This window comes from Salvelinus fontinalis, chromosome 2 (assembly GCF_029448725.1).
Source record: "Salvelinus fontinalis isolate EN_2023a chromosome 2, ASM2944872v1, whole genome shotgun sequence".
Taxonomy (NCBI): Eukaryota; Metazoa; Chordata; class Actinopteri; order Salmoniformes; family Salmonidae; genus Salvelinus; species Salvelinus fontinalis.
Genome location: NC_074666.1, coordinates 57,073,264 through 57,093,369, shown reverse-complemented (window position 1 = coordinate 57,093,369; position 20,106 = coordinate 57,073,264). Strand labels below are relative to the sequence as shown.

The 20,106-nt window shown below is 42.5% G+C and overlaps 1 protein-coding gene across 1 annotated transcript; it reads left to right on the top strand.

Annotated features, from left to right (window-relative positions):
- Window positions 1-220: 220 nt before the first annotated feature.
- Window positions 221-18,672, top strand: pfdn1 (prefoldin subunit 1). The gene is made up of 4 exons (XM_055879682.1): window positions 221-329; window positions 1,001-1,167; window positions 4,188-4,272; window positions 18,254-18,672. Exons 1-4 carry the CDS (start codon window positions 261-263, stop codon window positions 18,335-18,337), a joined length of 405 nt encoding a protein of 134 aa, XP_055735657.1. The 5' UTR covers window positions 221-260; the 3' UTR covers window positions 18,338-18,672.
- The last annotated feature ends 1,434 nt before the right edge of the window (window positions 18,673-20,106 follow it).

The window sequence follows — 20,106 nt, the reverse complement described above, 5'->3', positions numbered from 1 at the left end:
AAATATGTGACCAATAATATTTTATTTGATTCACTACCATATGTGCCATAAAGTTATAGACTTCAAGGCAGAGGCCATAGTACTCTCACATACAGAGAACATGTATTACAGCTTTGATGATGCTGGCAAAATATGACATTATACCAGCCATAATCATTAAACCAAATGTTTTTCAGCCATCCATCTGTCAAATAAAATGATGCATGGTAAAAGTACATCTCTGGGCCGGCTGAACAAGGCAGAAACTGTCGGCTACTTTTATGGGCGTGGTTCGTTGCTACGTTCTCGTGTTCAACATGGCGGCCCCCATAGATTTAGAGCTGAAGAAGGTAAATCATTTAATCCTCTTTTCATTCTTTCTATCAAATACAATGGTCGAATAAGTTAAGTGTAACGGGGAGACGTTTCAACAGTTTTCAAAAATGTGTTATTTATAACAAAGCGTTAAGATGTGATTGAGTCATGCTGCATGGCGTGTGCGCTAACGTTAGCTTGCTAGCCAACGTTAGTTTCTGAATTCATGCACTGTCAGTTAGCTAGCTAGCTCGTGGCAGTTGGGTTAGTTATCTAGCAACAGTGTGTAGATACTAGCTAGATGAAAGATTTGACACGATTAGTCATCACTTACATTTTCATCAGCTAATATTAGACCTAGCTAGTCAAACTCAACTAAAACAAGTCAAAGCACAAGGCTATTATAGCTAGCCTGCTAACTAACGCTAGCTACAATGAGCAGAGCTGGTTCCTCAGTGATAGGACAATGGGATCATTTTGACCAGACCTAGGTTCACTATTTGCTATAATTTCAAATACTTATTAAAACTATGCTAGTCTTGAGCTTGTCTGTTGCAATAGAAACGTCCTAAACGTGTAAACCCCACCCACTGAGCACTGCAGGCAGCCTAAAGCAATTGTTCAAGCGATTTCAAATATGTCTTGTATAGAAACTCAGGTCTGATTTTTGATGTTTGAAATAATGCTGTCTTATTTGTTCATGCAGGCCTTTGCAGAGCTGCAATCGAAAATGATTGACACACAACAAAAGGCGAAACTGGCAGATCTTCAGATCGACCAGCTCACTCGCATGAAGAAACATGCCAACCTGACACATGCAGAAATCAAAACCCTACCAGACTACACCCGCATGTATGAAGGAGTAGGACGCATGTGAGTAGTATTCTCTGGCCGTTGACTATTGGTTTTCACTAATAGAACACTTCCCATGAAGAAACATAGGTAATCCTTATGTATGTATTCATGTAGCCTTTTATATGAATTATAACAGATACATATATGTAACATTTGTCATAAGTAGTTATAAATAGTTATGAGCAATGACATTAAATGTTATATATTTTTATTGTTATAATGGGGGCCCCCCCTTCCAGCATTGGGGAACTTCCTGCCACCCCTGCATGCTTTCACCACGTCTATTTCAATGGTGACAAGCACTGGTTATGACACAAACTGTTCAAATCACTCTTGGTGGTGGAGAGAATTTTGGAGGTTAAAATCTGATTTCCTTCCATTCTACACATTTTGCAGTTTTAAAACGTATATTTTCTTGCAATTATAGGGGGCAAGCACCACAGTTTGCGAACCACTGTTGTAGATGACTGTTTATCTTGTCATATACTCTAATGCAGGGGTTCCCAAACTTTTTTTGCCCACGACCCCATTTTCATATCTGAAAATTCTTGCGACCCCCAACTAGGGCTGTGGCGGGCATGAAATTGTCAGCTAGTTATTGTCACGCAAAAGACCACCGTCATGCCAAATATACACCATCACCATAAATCCATTGTTTATTTTAGTCAGTTCTAAAGAAACATGATATAAAGAAAATGTATTTCAGATGAACAGATTTTTTTTATTTTTATATATAGTTTTATATATAAAACTATATATATATATATATACTGCTCAAAAAAATAAAGGGAACACTTAAACAACACAATGTAACTCCAAGTCAATCACACTTCTGTGAAATCAAACTGTCCACTTAGGAAGCAACACTGATTGACAATAAATTTCACATGCTGTTGTGCAAATGGAATAGACAAAAGGTGGAAATTATAGGCAATTAGCAAGACACCCCCCAAAACAGGAGTGATTCTGCAGGTGGTGACCACAGACCACTTCTCAGTTCCTATGCTTCCTGGCTGATGTTTTGGTCACTTTTGAATGCTGGCGGTGCTCTCACTCTAGTGGTAGCATGAGACGGAGTCTACAACCCACACAAGTGGCTCAGGTAGTGCAGTTCATCCAGGATGGCACATCAATGCGAACTGTGGCAAAAAGGTTTGCTGTGTCTGTCAGCGTAGTGTCCAGAGCATGCAGGCGCTACCAGGAGACAGGCCAGTACATCAGGAGACGTGGAGGAGGCCGTAGGAGGGCAACAACCCAGCAGCAGGATCGGTACCTCCGCCTTAGTGCAAGGAGGTGCACTGCCAGCACCCTGCAAAATGACCTCCAGCAAGCCACAAATGTGCATGTGTCTGCTCAAACGGTCAGAAAAAGACTCCATGAGGGTGGTATGAGGGCCCGACGTCCACAGGTGGGGGTTGTGCTTACAGCCCAACACCGTGCAGGACGTTTGGCATTTTCCAGAGAACACCAAGATTGGCAAATTCGCCACTGGCGCCCTGTGCTCTTCACAGATGAAAGCAGGTTCACACTGAGCACATGAGCACATGTGACAGTCTGGAGACGCCGTGGAGAACGTTCTGCTGCCTGCAACATCCTCCAGCATGACCGGTTTGGCGACGGGTCAGTCATGGTGTGGGGTGGCATTTCTTTGTGGGGCCGCACAACCCTCCATGTGCTCGCCAGAGGTAGCCTGACTGCCATTAGGTACCGAGATGAGATCCTCAGACCCCTTGTGACACCATATGCTGACACATGCACATTTGTGGCCTGCTGGAGGTCATTTTGCAGGGCTCTGGCAGTGCACCTCCTTGCACAAAGGCGGAGATAGCAGTCCTGCTGCTGGGTTGTTGGCCTCCTCCACGTCTCCTGATGTACTGGCCTGTCTCCTGGTAGCGCCTCCATGCTCTGGACACTACGCTGACAGACACAGCAAACCTTTTTGCCACAGTTCGCATTGATGTGCCATCCTGGATGAACTGCACTACCTGAGCCACTTGTGTGGGTTGTAGACTCCGTCTCATGCTACCACTAGAGTGAGAGCACCGCCAGCATTCAAAAGTGACTAAAACATCAGCCAGGAAGCATAGGAACTGAGAAGTGGTCTGTGGTCACCACCTGCAGAATCACTCCTGTTTTGGGGGGTGTCTTGCTAATTGCCTATAATTTCCACCTTTTGTCTATTCCATTTGCACAACAGCATGTGAAATTTATTGTCAATCAGTGTTGCTTCCTAAGTGGACAATTTGATTTCACAGAAGTGTGATTGACTTGGAGTTACATTGTGTTGTTTAAGTGTTCCCTTTATTTTTTTGAGATACATATATATATATATATATAATAAAAAAAATCTGTTCTACTGAAATACATTTTCTTTATATCATTTTTTTTTTGGTCTTGAAGAAAACAAAAAATTAATTGTGTGTGTAATTACGCATCTGGGCCTTTTTAATTGTGCATCTAGCGAGTGAGAAATGTGCCGGTCTAGCAATGGTTCTGTACGTCTGCTGCTCATTTCATGTCACTTAGCAAAAAACATAGTAGATACTCATGATATACTTCTGCCAGGTAAGCCTACTTTGCACTTAATATTTATTTGAAAAGGTTTTGGGGAAAGTATTTCTGTTACACACACAGAGTGATAGAGAAACGCATGCACCACACAGACAGGCTATATTGCTGGAAATTAATTGGCAGATATTGTGTTATGTTTGGCTTTTTACGCCAATAGTGTTTAACCAGGTGTGGGATAATGTCAATGTTGCATTGATTAGATAGTAGCTGGGAGCTTGTGGTGTCTGATACTTGTGATTTGTTTATGACAGTTTGCAGTAGAAAACATGAAATATTGCATGTACTTTCTGAGTTGTTTGGCGAGCTACTGGTAGCTTGCGATTGACCTGTTGGAGACCCCTGCTCTATGCTAAGAGTCCGTCATTGAAACAAACCAGACCCTAGCCTCTGCTATTGCCTAGGGTTGGGGTTTTGAGACACCGCACACACTGACTTCATGCTCTCCTCTCTGTCTCTCGCTCTCTCAGGTTCATCTTGCAGTCTAAAGAAGATATCAACACACAGCTGACTTACAAACAGAAGACAGCAGATGAGAAAATTAAGGAGCTTGAGGTATGCAGTAATATTGGCAGAGATTTTACATTTTATTTAACTATTCAAGTCAGTTAAGAGCAAAATCTTATTTACAATGATGGCCTAGGAACAGTGGGTTAACTGCCTTGTTCAGGGGCAGAACGACAGATTTTTATCTTGTCAGCTCGGGGATTTGATCCACGAACCTTTCGGTTACTGGCCCAACGTTCTAACCGCTAGGCTACCTGCCGCCTATGTGTGCATATGGATCCAGGCAGTTTTGAACATTTCAAAGGTTCAGTCCTCGACATCTTTCCCACTTAGCTTAAGACTTCCTGTAGATCAGTTTTGGGGATCAATTCACTTTTATATTCCCTTAGTTAAGGAAGTGAATTGAAATGCAACTCATGAATTGAATTTCCAGTCACTTTCTGAATTTACCCAAACCCTACTGTAGATGTTGTAGTCAATACACTGTGTGCGCCCTAAAACCAGTTCTTGCATTCCTTCCACAGCCGCTCTTTAAAAAAAATCTGAAACTGATATTTGTTTTCTCTCTGCAGTCTCCAATATAGCCTGTAGCATTTTCTGTACCATGTATGCTATTCATATTTGAGACCAAATGAATGATGGCTTAAGGGCATTTTTATATCGGGTTGAAACAGATATCTGAAAAAACAGGCATCTCATGCTTGCCAAATACAAATGGTGCAAATAATATATTATTCACTTCTAAAATATACAAATGTGTTCCCTTATGAAGTCGGTGGCTGTGTGAATGGCCCTGTGTCTATTTTAAGCAACTTGACAGTGACACTGGGTTATCAGGCCATGACGGAATTGACTGAGAAAACCACCTCTTTAGCGCAGCAAGCATGGAATTTTCTCCCCTATGTGTTTAGATATAGAAAGAGACATAAACACTCCCACACCTTCTCTGTAGCATCTTTAAGTGGAACTCCGCGAACTGTTCCTGACTCAAGTTTTAGCAGACACAAATAGCTTTTCGTGGGTGTTGAGTTGGGGTTTCACTCCTATTTCTCTACTTCTGAAGTCCGTAGAAATGCAAATAACATGGAGTTTATTACCCCGACAACTAGTGTCAAAGACCTTGATTGAACCTGTGGCTTGAGATGTATCATGTCAGAATGACTTTCCAGCCTGACCAGTCAAGGACAAAACTCCCATACACCACCCTGTATGATAGGAAATATTGGTCACAAAGAATGCTGCCCGCTGGATTTTCAAATTTTTTTAACTAATGTTTCTCACTGTGGTCTTTTGTCTGCATTCAATCAGAAGAGCAGTTCCTAGTTCCGTCCTTGTGGAAACGAGCATTGTGTTCAGTGAGATATCCCTTTGTTATATCAATCAGCAGTTAGTTTGAATCAATAGGCACCTTTCTACTCTTCAATGTAACATAAGTGCAAAGTTGAATATAACTGTATATTTCAGGGAAGGGATGTTGTCAGGTGCTCCATTGGACCTTGTGTATCAAAGGGAGTTACTGCGGTTGTGTTCTATGCAAACAAAGGGAAGTCTAACTTCTGTGGTGACCTGGGTGGTCCCGCTCGAAACAATTGAGCCGAAACAGAAATGTTTTGGTATGCTTCCCCAGATTTGTGCTTTGACACAATCCTGTCTCGGAGCAATATGGACAATTCCTTCGACTTTATGGCTTGGTTTTTGCTCTGACATGCACTGTCAACTGTGGGGCCTTTATATAGACAGGTGTGTGCCTAGAAACATCAAGGATGATCAATGGAAACAGGATGCACCTGAGTTCAATTTTGCATGTCATAGCGAAGTGTCTGAATACTTATGTAAATAAGGTATTTCATTTTAAAAACAATTTTATACCTTTGCAAAAATTTCTAAAAACCTCTTTTTGCTTTGTCATTATTGGATACTATGTGTAGATTGATGGGAAATTGTATATAATTTAATCTGTTTTCGAATAAGGTTGTAACGCAACAAAATCGGAAAAAGTCAACCGGTCTGAATACTTTCTGAATGCACTGTATTTAGGCTTGCCATAACAAAGGGGTTAAATACTTATTGACTCGAGACATTTCAGCTTTTCATTTTTAGTTAATTTGTAAACATGTGAATACTTTCTGAAAGCTCTGTATGTTTGGGTTCTGGCCCAGGGTCTTCGATTGTCTGGGTCTGAATGTGGCCTTGTCCAGTTGTGGGGTGTAATCCCAGACAAGCCCATGACATCCCCCTGGTCAACTCTATGTCTCGTGGCTCTGGAGCGATGCCCAGGGTTTCCCTCTTATGGTACAGGATTGTGGTCATAGCCTCACTCACTCGTAATAAAACTGGCATGTCAAACAGATGTTATTTTCCTTTTTTGCCAACTAACGCCTCCCAGTCGTTTTCTGTTTCATTAATCTGTTCTGTTTCCCATGGTTACTGTGTGGCTGGTGCTACAAAAACAAATTGCTTGTCAGCTGTAAGACTGCAAATAGCAGACCACATTTATGTTTTTGAACTTTTGGAAAGTCCTCTTTGTTCAATATACGTGGTGGGTTTGTTGCCAAAAACATGCTCTCTGTTTTGTAAACGCTAACTGCTTCCCACCGTCAGTGAATGACCCTTAACTCAGACCCTGAGTCACTTTACTCTTTGGGATGTCATTTCATTCTTGTCACACCTGTGTACAGAGACCCATTTTTGTATTTAAAAAAATAATGTATTTAAATGTTTTATTTAAACCTTTTTATTTAACTAGGCAAGTCACTTAAGAACAAATTATTATTTACAATGACGGCCTACACCGGCCAATGCTGGGCCAATTGTTCGCTGCCCTATGGGACTCCCAATCACGGCCGGTTGTGATACAGCCTGGATTGGAACGAGGGTGTCTGTAGTGACGCCTCCAGCACTGAGATGCTGTGCCTTAGACCGCTGCGCCACTCGGGAGCCTAGGGTTGCCACCAATGGACCCATTCACACTGTATTTAGATGCAGCCTGGAAGTTATCTCGTGTCCGTGCATGAACTCATCTCGGAGGGGTTCCACTGGTCATTTATGAGGTTACATGATGTCATCAGTATCCCAGTGGGCCTGCTTCCCCTCGTGATACCCAGGTATGTGTGATGACTGCGCTAGCGATGACGTTAATGAGGCACTGCTTTGGCCACTGTACAGACTGTCATTGTACTTCGTCTGTGGTGGGTGATGACATGTCTTTTTAAACAACTGTCAGCGCCCTCTGTTATAGCTCTTCTCTTTTTGAACGGGTTATTAAGGGGTGATTTATTATTACCCCTGGGGTTTGGGAGGATGGGGAGATGTTGGTTGCAAAGCCATTTAACACTTCAGCAGCAACCTCATGTTCAAAGGACCAATGTGATTTGCATCCCCATATGAAATGGAAACGTTTGTTTTGGGGTCATTCCATTTGATTTCAGTCACTTTTTGACCGCACCCATTTTGATTTTAACAAATGTCCATACATATTTGCACATGGTAGAAGTGGTTAGAAAGTAACTTTTTAGACCAGAATGCCAAAACATTCGGGAGATAGAGGGGCTCAAAGTTGACTCGTTTTGCATACCCTACCATCCATTTCTTCATCACTGGAGAAGACAAACTGTTGAGTTTTATATAATTTAAAAGCTTACAAACAGAGTTGGCAAACTATTGTATAGTTTCGTAAACAATTTGTTAAAATATATATATATTTTTTTTATATTTATAAAACTTCTTTTCATTTACGCATATGTTGTAGCTTAGACCCTATTTTACATAATCTGCGGTGTTTGTGTTGTGCCCGCCACCGGTTGAGACACAACATACTCTTGAATACAGCGTGGGTGCCATGTTTTGGCTGATAAATGTATTAAAATGGGAATGAAATAGTAATTAACTGGCAACACATAGATGGTTGGAGGTCCACACATCAGAGAATGTTGACTTGAACGAGAATATCAGTTTTAAATTATACTGTCAATCATCCATAGGAAACCTGTTGAAATCATAATAACATCGATAGTAGAACAGACATTCAATGGTGGGTGGACCAGTGGCAATCTTTGTGGAACTATTTTGAAATTTCAATGATGTGGTGTGAGGGGATATGTCCATTGTATGAATTCTATTGCTACGATTTGAAATGACACCCAGTCTGTATTCAAGAGTGTGCTGTGTCTCAACCAGTGGCAGGCACAACACAAACACCTCGGGTGATGTAAAATAGGGTCTAATCTACACCCTAAGAAAGTTAAAAAAAATATATTTTAAAGGTAAAAAGAAGACCATTTTTACACCCTTGTTTGTAAGCTTTTAAATGATATAAAACTACTTTTACAATGAGCAAATATGTATGACATTTTTGTTCAAATCAAAAGGGGTGCCATCAAAAAGTGATTGAAATCAAATAGAACGCCCTTAGGTATTTACAGCGCCTTCGGCAATTATTCATACACTTTGACCTATTCCACATTTTGTTGTTAATAGCCGGAATTCAAATTTTTATTTAAAAAAACCCATTGGGTCTTAATTGATTTATTTTACTCCTTTTTCTCCCCAATTTCGTGGTATCCAATTGGTAGTTAGTCTTGTCTCATCGCTGCAACTCCCGTACGGACTCGGGAGAGGCGAAGGTCGAGAGCTGTTCGTCCTCCGAAACACAACCCAACCAAGCTGCACTGCTTCTTGACACAATGCTCGCTTAACCCGGAAGCCAGCCGCACCAATGTGTCGGAGGAAACATTGTACACCTGGCGACCGTGTCACACCTTTTGGGGGCGAGTACAGCTATGAGTCAACTTGGGTATGTCTGTATCAGATTTGCACGTCTGGATTTGGGGATTTTCTCCCATTCTTCCTTGCAGATTTTCTCAAGCTCTGTTAAGCAATCACGTCTTTCCACTAGAGGTCGGCCGATTAATCGGAATGGCCGATTTAATTAGGGCCGATTTAAAGTTTTCATAACAATTGGAAATCAAATTACACCATTATTTAACTAGGCAAGTCAGTTAACACATTCTTATTTTCAATGACGGCCTAGGAACGGTGGGTTAACTGCCTTGTTCAGGGGCAGAACGACAGATTTTTACCTTGTCAGCTCGGGGATTCAATCTTGCAACCTTACGGTTAACTAGTCCAACGCTCTAACCACCTGCCTCGGGAGGAGCCCGCCTGTTACGTGAATGCAGTAAGAAGCCAAGGTAAGTTGCTAGCTAGCATTAAACTTATCTTATAACAAACAATCAATCATAATCACTAGTTATAACTACACATGGTTGATGATATTACTAGTTTATCTAGCGTGTCCTGCGTTGCATGTAATAGATGCAGTGCGCATTCGAGAAAAAGGACTGTCGTTGCTCCAACGTGTACCTAACCATAAACATCAATGCCTTTCTTAAAATCAATACACAGAAGTATATATTTTTTAACCTGCATATTTAGCTGAAAGAAATCCAGGTTAGCGGGCAATATTAACCAGGTGATATTCATTGCACGCAGAGTCAGGGTATATGCAACAGTTTGGGCCGCCTGGCTCATTGCGAACAAATTTGCCAGAATTTACGTAATTATGACAACATTGAAGGTTGTGCAATGTAACAGGAATATTTAGACTGATGGATGCCACCCGTTAGAAAAATACAGAACGGTTCCGTATTTCACTGAAAGAATAAATGTTTTGTTTTCGAGATGAAAGTTTCCGGATTCGACCATATTAATGACCTAAGGCTCGTATTTCTGTGTGTTATTATGTTATAATTAAGTATATGATTTGATCGAGCAGCCTGACTGAGCGATGGTGGGCACCAGCAGGCTCGTAAGCATTCATTCAAACAGCACTTTTGTGCGTTTTGCCAGCAGCTCTGCTGTTCATGAATTCAAGCCTATCAACTCCTGAGATTAGGCTGGTGTAACCGATGTGAAATGGCTAGCTAGTTAGCGGGGTGCGCGCTAATAGCGTTTCAAACATCACTCGCTCTGAGACTTGGAGTAGTTGTTCCCCTTGCTCTGCATGGGTAACGCTGCTTCGAGGGTGGCTGTTGTCGGTGTTCCTGGTTCGAGCCCAGGTAGCGGCGAGGAGAGGGATGGAAACTATACTGTTACACTGGCAATACTAAAGTGCCTATAAGAACATCCAATAGTCAAAGGTATATGAAATACAAATCGTATAGAGAGAAATAGTCCTATAATAACTACAACCTAAAACTTCTTACCTGGGAATATTGAAGACTCATGTTAAAAGGAACCACCAGCTTTCATATGTTCAGAGCAAGGAACTTAAACGTTAGCTTTCTTACATGGGACATATTGCACTTTTTTGCGTTTTTGCATTATTTAAACCAAATTGAACATGTTTCATTATTTATATGAGGCTAAATTGATTTTATTGATGTATTATATTAAGTTAAAATTAGTGTTCATTCATTATTGTTGTAATTGTCATTATTACAAATAAAATCGGCCGATTTTAATCGGTATCGGCTTTTTTGGTCCTCCAATAATCAGTATCGGCGTTGAAAAATCATAATCGGTCGACCTCTACTTTCCACAGATTTTCAATAAACTAAGGAAAAATAGTACTGCCAATAACGAGGCTGCATACAAGGGGTACCGGTACCGAGTCAATGTGCAGGGATACGGGTTAGTTGATGTAATTGACGTAATATGTACATGTAGGTAGGGGGTACAGTGACTATGCATAGATAATTAAACAGTAGCAGCAGCGTGTGTGAAGGAACCTGTGTGGCAACAATATGCGTGTGTGTGTTGGCGTGTCAGTATGTATGAGTGTGTGGTTAGAGTCCAGTGAGTGTACATCGAGCCTGTGCAAGAGTCAGTACAATGCATAATAATAAAGTAAGGGGTACTTGGGAATGTAAAACTTCACCCCAGGATGTCATTTGCACTCTGAAAGCAGGTTCTCATCAAGGATTTGCCTGCGTTTGGCTCCATTCATTGTTCCCTCTATCCTTATTAGTCTCCCAGTCCCTGCCGATGAAAAGCATATTTATATTCTTCCTCAGCTTTATGCCTCATCACAATTATATCTCGGAGATCTACAGAGAGTTCCTTGGCATAGTTTCTGCTCTGACATGTACTGTCAACTGTGGGACCTTATATAGACAGGTGTGTTTCTTTCTAAATAATTTCCAAACAATTTAATTGGCCACAGGTGGACTCCAAGTTGTAGTGACATTTTCAAGGATGATCAAAGGAAATTGGATGCGCCTGAGCTCAATTTGGAGTTTCATAGAAAAGGGGTGTGAATACCTATGTAAATGATATCAAATAAAAATGTATTTGTCACATGCGCCGAATACAACAGGTCTAGACCTTACAGAGAAATTCTTACTTACAAGCCCTTAACCAACAATGCAGATCAAGAAATGGAGTTTACTCAATAAACTAAAGTAAAAAGTAACACAAAACAACAATAACGAGGGTATGTACAGTGGATACCGGTAGCGAGTCAATGTGCAAGGGTACAGGTTACTCGAGGAAATTTGTACATGTAGGTAGAGGTGAAGTGACTATGCATAGATAATAAACATTGAGTAGCAGCAGTGTAAAAAAAAATGGGGAGGGGTCAATGTAAATAGTCCAAGTGGCCATTTCATTGTTCATCAGTCTTATGGCTTGAAATTGAAGGAGCCTTTTGGAGCTGGACTTGGCGCTCCGGTACCGCTTGCCGTGCGGTAGCAGAGAGAACAGTCTATGACCTGAGTGACTGGAGTCTTTTTTTGGCCTTCCTCAGACATCGCCTAGTATATAGGTCCTTGATTGCAGGAAGCTTGGCCCCAGTGATGTACTGGGCCGTACACGCTACCTTCTGTTGGGCCTTGTGGTCAGATGCCATGCAGTTGCCATACCAGGCGGTGATGCAATCGGTCAGGATGCTCTCGATGGTGCAGCTGTAGAACTTTTTGAGGATCTGGGGACCCATGCCAAATCTTTTCAGTCTCCTGGGGGGGAAAAGGTGTTGTTGTGCCCTCTTCATGATTTATATTGGTGTGTTTGGACTCTGATAGTTTGTTGGTGATGTGGACACCAAGGAACTTAACTCTCGACCCGCTCCACTTCAGCCCTGTTGATGTTAATGGGGGCCTGTTTGGCCCTCCTTTTCCTGTAGTCCACGATCAGCTCGTTTTGTCTTGCTCATATTGATGGAGAGGTTGTTATCCTGGCACCACACTGCAAGGTCTCTGACCATTTCCCTATAGGCTGTATCATCATTGTTGGTGATCTGACCTACCACCGTTGTGTCGTCAGCAAACTTAATGATGGTGTTGGAGTCGTGCTTGGCAAGGCAGTCGTGGGTGAACAGGGTGTATAGGAGGGGACTAAGCACGCACCCCTGAGGGGCCCCCGTGTTGAGGATCAGCGAGTCAGATGTGTTGCTGCCTACCCTTACCACCTCTGTCAGGAAGTCCAGGATCCAGTTCCAGAGGGTGTTTAGTCCCAGGGTCCTAAGTTTAGTGATGAGCTTTGAGGGCACTATGGTGTTGAACGCTGAGCTGTAGTCAATGAACAGCATTCTCACATAGGTGTTCCTTTTGTCCAGGTGTGAAAGGGCAGAGTGGAGTACAATTGACATTATGTCATCTGTGGATGTGTTGGGGCGGTATGCAAATTGAAATGGGTCTAGGGTTTCCGGGATGATGGTGTCGATTTGAGCCATGACCAGCCTTTCAAAGCACTTGATGGCTACCGACGTGAGTGCTACGGGGCGGTAGTCATTTAGGCAGATTACCTTCACTTTCTTGGGCACAGGGACTATGGTGGTCTGCTTGAAACAAGTAGGTATTACACTTGGCCAGGGACAGGTTGGAAATGTCAGTGAAGACACTTGCCAGTTGGTCCGTGCATGCTTTGAGTACACGTCCTGGTAATAAGTCTGGCCCCGCAGCTTTGTGAATGTTGACCTGTTTAAAGGTCTTGCTCACATCGGCTATGGAGAGCGTAATCACACAGTTGTCCGGAACAGCTGGTCCTCTCATGCATGCTTCAGTGTTGCTTGCCTCGAGCGAGCATAAAAGGCATTTAGCTCGTCTGGTATGCTCACGTCACTGGGCAGCTCTCGGCTGTGTTTCCCTTTGTAGTCTGTAGTAGTTTGCAATCCCTGCCACATCCGACGAGCGTCAGTACCAGTGTAGTAGGATTCAATCTTAGTCCTGTATTGACGCTTTGCCTATTTTTATGGTTCGTCTGAGGGCATAGCGGGATTTCTTGTAAGCGTCCGGATTAGTGTCCAGCTCCTTGAAGCGGCAGCTTTAGCGTTTAGCTTGGTTCGGATGTTGCCTGTAATCCATGGCTTCTGGTTGGGATATGTCCGTACGGTCACTGTGGGGACGACGTCGTCGATGCACTCATTGATGAAGCCGGTGACTGAGGTGGTATGCTCCTCAATGCCATTGGATGAATCCCGGAAACATATTCCAGTCCTGTAGCGTAGCATCCCCCTTCATCTGACCACTTCCATTATGAGCAAGTCACTGGTACTTCCTTCTTTAGTTTTGTTATGGTCAGATTTGCCAAATGGAGGGCAAGGGAGAGCTTTGTACGCGTCTCTGTGTGTGGAGTAAAGGTGGTCTAAAGTTTATTTTACCCCCCTCTGGTTGCAGATTTAACATGCTGATAGAAATGAGGTTAAACGGATTTAAGTTTGCCTGCATTAAAGTCCCTGGCCACCAGTAGTGCCTCTTTTGGATGAGCATTTTCTTGTTTGCTTTTGGCCTTATACAGCTCATTGAGAGCGGTCCTAGTGCCAGCATTGGTTTGTGGTGGTAAATAGACGACTACGAATAATATAGATGAGAACTCTCTTGATAGATAGTGTGGTCTACAGTTTATCATGAGGTACTCGGCCTCAGGCGAGCAATACCTCGAGACTTCTTAAATATTTAACATCGCACACCAGTTGTTATTGACAAATAGACACGCACCCCTGCCCCTCGTCTTACCAGACGTAGCTGCTCTGTCCTGCTAATGCACAGAAAACCCAGCCTGCTCTATATTATCCATGTCCTCGTTCAGCCACGACTCGGTAAAACATAAAATATTAGTTTTTAATGTCCCGTTGGTAGGATAGTCTTGATCATAGAACATCCAGTTCAGTTTCCAGCAATTGCATGTTGGCCAATAGGACGGATGGTAGTTGCAGTTTACCCACTCGCCAACAAATTCTCACAAAGCACCGCGACCTCCGCCCCCTGTATCTCCGTCTTCTCTTTAGGGGAATGATGGGGATTTGGGCATGGTCTCATGAAAGAAAAATATATGACATGTTTCTGTATTTCATTTTGAATCATTTTGCAACAATTTCTAAAAATATGTTTTCACTTTTTCATTATGTGGTTTTGGGTGAGAGAACAAGTCTATTTAATCTATTTTGAATTCAGGCTGAAACACAACAAAATGTTGAATAGGTCAAGGCGTATGAATACGTTCTTAAGGCACAGTAAATAGGGATATGAGTCATTAGTAAATGTCAAGTAATCATTGGCAGAATTGTTCTGTTGACATTTGTTAGAAACTTCGATAACATCAAGCGTGCATCAGCATTAGTTCAGAATAGGCTTCCTCTGCATCTGATGCAGGGACCCAACATGACAACGGGTCTATTTGTTGTTCCGTCTGTGTGCAGTCTTTCTACCTTGTCATTGTTGCCCTGGCTGAAGTCCTCAGAGCTGGTCATCGCATACATGAGAGGATCCATGCACTGTACAACAAGACTCACTGACCTGACAGCCACTCACATAAATGCAAGAGGACCAGCATTGATTCCATAAGCTCAACATTAGATGAGGGTATATTGACTCCATGACACTGCCTGTTTTGAGGTCAATAGGGCGTTCTTAACGATTCTTGTTTAATGGGATGGCCCCTTGGGCTTCGTCACTCGGCTACGTTCGTTTTTGACCGTAAAATAAATCTGTGAATAAACAAAAGGCTCAACTTTTCCTGCATTCCACACTGGTGAGAGGGCACGTGTTTTAACAAGGAAAATTATACACACTACAGTGCATTTGGAAAGTATTCAGACCCCTCAACTTTTCCCATATTTTGTTACAGCGTTATTCTAAAATTGATTAAATAGATTTTTTTCCATCATCGATGTACAAAATACCCCATAATGATAAAGCAAAAATGTTGGAGTGTCCCCCATTCTTCTCTGCAGATCCTCTCAAGCTCTGCCAGGTTGGATGGGGAGCATCGCTGCACAGTTATTTTCAGGTCTCTCCAGAGATGTTTGATACACAAGCCTAAGATTACCATGCACAATGCCAAGCGTCGGCTGGAGTGGTGTAAAGCTCGCTGCCATTGGACTCTGGAGCAGTGGAAATGTCCTCTGTAGTGATGAATCACACTTCACCATCTGGCAGTCCGACAGACAAATCTGGGTTTGGCGGATGCCAGGAGAACACTACCTGCCCCAATGCATAGTGCCAAATGTAAAGTTTGGTGAAGGAGGGATAATGGTCTAGGGCTGTTTTTCATGGTTCGGGCACCTTAGTTCGGGTGAAGGGAATTACCTGGATGTCTGCATAAATTGGTCATCAAATTTGATCTGATCTTCATCTAACTCACAACAATAGACAAACAGTGTTTAAACTAACACACAAATTTTTGTATTTTTCTTGTCTATATTGAATACATAATTTTAACACTCACAGTATAGGTTGGAAAAGGCTAATGGCTAATCCAAAAGTTGATTGGAGTCAGGAGTCAGCTAACCTGGAGTCCAATCAATGAGACAAGATTAGAGATGTTGGTTAGAGCTGCCTTGCCCTATTAAAAAAACACTCACAAAATTTGAGTTTGCTAATCACAAGAAGCATTGCCTGATGTGAGCCATGCCTTGAACAAAAGAGATCTCAGAAGACCTAAGATTAAGAATTGTTGACTTGCATAAAGCTGGAAAGGGTTACAAAAGTATTTCTAAACGCCTTGATGTTCATCAGTCCACGGTAAGAAAAATTGTCTATAAATGGAGAAATTTCATAACTGTTGCTACTCTCCCTAGGAGTGGCCGTCCTGCAAAGATGACTGCACGAGCACAGTGCAGAATGCTCAATGAGGTTAAGAAGAATCCTAGAGTGTCAGCTAAAGCCTTACAGAAATCTCTGAAACATGCTAACATCTCTGTTGACGAGTCTACGATACGTAAAATACTAAACAAGAATGGTGTTCATGGGAGGACACCACGGAAGAAACCACTGCTGTCCAAAAAAAACATTGCTGCATGTCTGAAGTTTGCAAAACTGCACGTGGATGTTCCACAGCACTACTGGCAAATATTCTGTGGACAGATTTAACTAAATTTGAGAAAAAAAGGCACAGCACACCAACATCAAAACCTCATCCCAACTGTAAAGTATGGTGGAGGGAGCATCATGGTTTGGGGCTGCCTCAGGGCCTGGACAGCTTGCTATCATCGACGGAAAAATGAATTCCCAAGTTTATCAAAACATTTGCAGGAGAATGTTAGGCTATCTGTGCACCAATTGAAGCTGAACAGAAGATGGGTGATGCAACAGGACAATGATCCAAAACACAGAAGTAAATCAACAACAGAATGGCTCCAACAGAAGAAAATACGCCTTCTGGAGTGGCCCAGTCAGAGTGCTGACCTCAACCCGATTGAGATGCTGTGGCATGACCTCAAAGAGAGCAGTTCACACCAGACATCCCAAGACTTGTGCTGAACTGAAACAGTTTTGTAAAGAGGAATGGTCCAAAATTCCTCCTGACGTTGTGCAGGTCTGAACCACAACTACAGAAACATTTGGTTGAGGTTCTTGCTGCCAAACGAGGGTCAACCAGTTATTAAATCCAAGGATTCACATACTTTTTACAACCTGTGCTGTGAATGTTTACATGGTGTGTTCAATAAAGACATGAAAACGTATAATTGTTTGTTTTATTCGTTTAAGCAGACTGTTTGTCTTGTTGTGTCCTAGCTGAAGATCAGATCAAATTTTCTGACCAATTTATGCAGAAATACAGGTATTTAACGGGTTAACATACTTTTTCTCGCCACTGTACAATTACATTCTAGATGATTCTGTGCTTTCAACTTTGTAGCAACAGTTTGGGGAAGGCCCTTTCCTATTTCAGCATGACAATGCCCCCGTGCACAAAGTGAGGTCCATACAGAAATGGTTTATCAAGATCGGTGTGGAAGAACTTGAGCCCTCACTAAAACCTCATCGTTCACCATTGGAATGAATTTGAACTCCCGACTGCGAGCCCAATCACCCAACATCAGTGCCCGATCTCACTAATGCCCTTGTGGCTGAATGGAAGGAAGTCCCCGCAGCAATGTTCCAACATCTAGTGGAAAGCCTTCCCAGAAGTGTGGAGGCTGTTATAGCAGCAAAGGGTGGACCAACTCCACATCAATACCCATGATTTTGGAATGAGATGTTTGACGATATACTTTTGGTCATGTAGTGTACATCCCCCTATTCTCTGTTATAGGCCCATATATTCTGTGGAGCAAGACTGACTAGTAATAACACTCTTAATTATTACTCGACTAACTGTAGGCCTATAAATTCATATTAATAGAAATGATGTGCCTGGTCTATAGCATTGCAGTGTCAGTGCTGTGTATTGAATTGATCCTAAACTGATCCTAAACTATCTGTGAAAGGTCCTGTAAGTCCCTTTATGGCCACATTCTCCGACTCGCTCGCCAGGTGTCCGTGGCACATGTGGCCTTTTGCTTACAGCATTTAGAACTTCACGTAGAGTAACTTTTCATTGAAACTGGCTCCAGAAGTGGATATTTGGATAGCTCTTTGTACAGAAAGGTTTAAATGGTATGCCCATCGATTTCACTTGAATTTCAGGAAATCCTATTTAGAATGTGTCTCTGTATGTAGGTATCTTTGTGTAGACATATATCGATTTCATGTGTTCCCCAGTATTGTGAAGACATCTGCCATCTCCAGAAATGAAAAAGGAAAATATCCCTCTGAGGTCATGATGGCTAAATGAGTGGTTGACTGAATCTGTCCTTTTGTCCTCTCTACAGCAAAAGAAGACGTACCTGGAGCGCACTGTGAAGGATGCTGAGGACAACATCAGAGAAATGCTCATGTCCAGGAGGGCCCAGTGAGCTAGAAACACCAGTACAAACGCACACTTTCGCTAATTTGTGACTCCCCTCTGATTTGTAATTTGTGTATGTTATATCCGGCTACAGTAACCCTTAATAACTGACCAAGCAGGTGCTGTTGTCCACATGGAGTCTGAGGTTTTCTGGCTTCTGTGCTAGTACTGTAACATCTGCCCTGTTACTTAAGTTATACAATCTGAAGGGACTGTATCTTCACATTAAATTATCATCTTGGACTGTGTCTTGCAATGTCATTTTAACTTCTCAGCTTTTTTTGTTTGTTACTGCTGCAGTTTGTTGATATGATAATAAAAATGGGTATTGAAACGAGAGAACTGTGCCTTGTGTTTATTTTAGAGGCTTAATGCACTTATTGGCTGCTGGTGTGACTGTTTAATCAGTCAAGGGTAGACCTATTTGATTCCTGTGTGCGTGTCTTTGCATGTGCACGATTGTTTGTTCCTTCCAATACGTCACTGGTTTCCTGTCAGGAGGTTTTGGGCTTCCTGATATCCTGTCTGCTCTCTCTCTCCTTGAATTGTCCTCTTGCCCTCCCTTCCCTCTCTCTTTGACATCACCACCCCACTCTGTATCACTGATTGTGTGTCCGTCTCTGTTGGCGATGTTCTATAACAGAGTAAGAAGTCTCCACCCATAAAATACATTTGAGGGCTTAATCATACTGCATTTTGCTGTATCCATCGTCTTGCTGTGTCTTATTTATTCTAAAAAGGTAAAATATCCCGTGATCTTGATTGGAATGTACAGTCGTGGCCAAAAGTTGAGAATGACACACATATACATTTTCAGTCTGCTGCCTCAGTTTGTATGATGGCAATTTGCGTATACTCCAGAATGTTATGAAGAGTGATCAGATGAATTGCAATTAATTGCAAAGTCCCTCTTTGCCATGCAAATGAACTGAATTCCCCCAAAACATTTCCACTGCATTTCAGCCCTGCCACAAAAAGATCAGCTGACATGTCAGTGATTCTCTCGTTAACACGGGTGTGAGTGTTGATGAGGACAAGGCTGGAGATCACTCTGTCATGCTGATTGAGTTTGAATAACAGACTGGAAGCTTCAAAAGGAGGGTGGTGCTTGGAATCATTGTTCTTCCTCTCAACCATAGTTACCTGCAAGGAAACACGTGCCATCATCATTGCTTTCCACAAAAAGGGCTTCACAGGCAAGGATATTGCTGCCAGTAAGATTGCACCTAAATCAACCTTTTATCGGATCATCAAGAACTTCAAGGAGAGCGGTTCAATTGTTGTGAAGAAGGCTTCAGGGCGCCCAAGAAAGTCCAGCAAGCTCCAGGACCGTCTCCTAAAGTTGATTCAGCTGCGGGATCGGGGCACCACCAGTACAGAGCTTGCTCAGGAATGGCAGCAGGCAGGTGTGAGTGCATCTGCACGCACAGTGAGGCGAAGACTTTTGGAGGATGGCCTGGTGTCAAGAAGGGCAGCAAAGAAGCCACTTCTCTCCAGGAAAAACATCAGGGACAGACTGATATTCTGCAAAAGGAACAGGGATTGGACTGCTGAGGACTGGGGTAAAGTCATTTTCTTTGATGAATCCCCTTTCCGATTGTTTGGGGCATCAGGAAAAAGCTTGTCCGGAGAAGACAAGGTGAGCGCTACCAACAGTAAAGCGTCCTGAGACCATTCATGTGTGGGGTTGCTTCTCAGCCAAGGGTAGTGGGCTCACTCAGAATTTTGCCTAAACACAGCCATGAATAAAGAATGGTACCAACACATCTTCCGAGA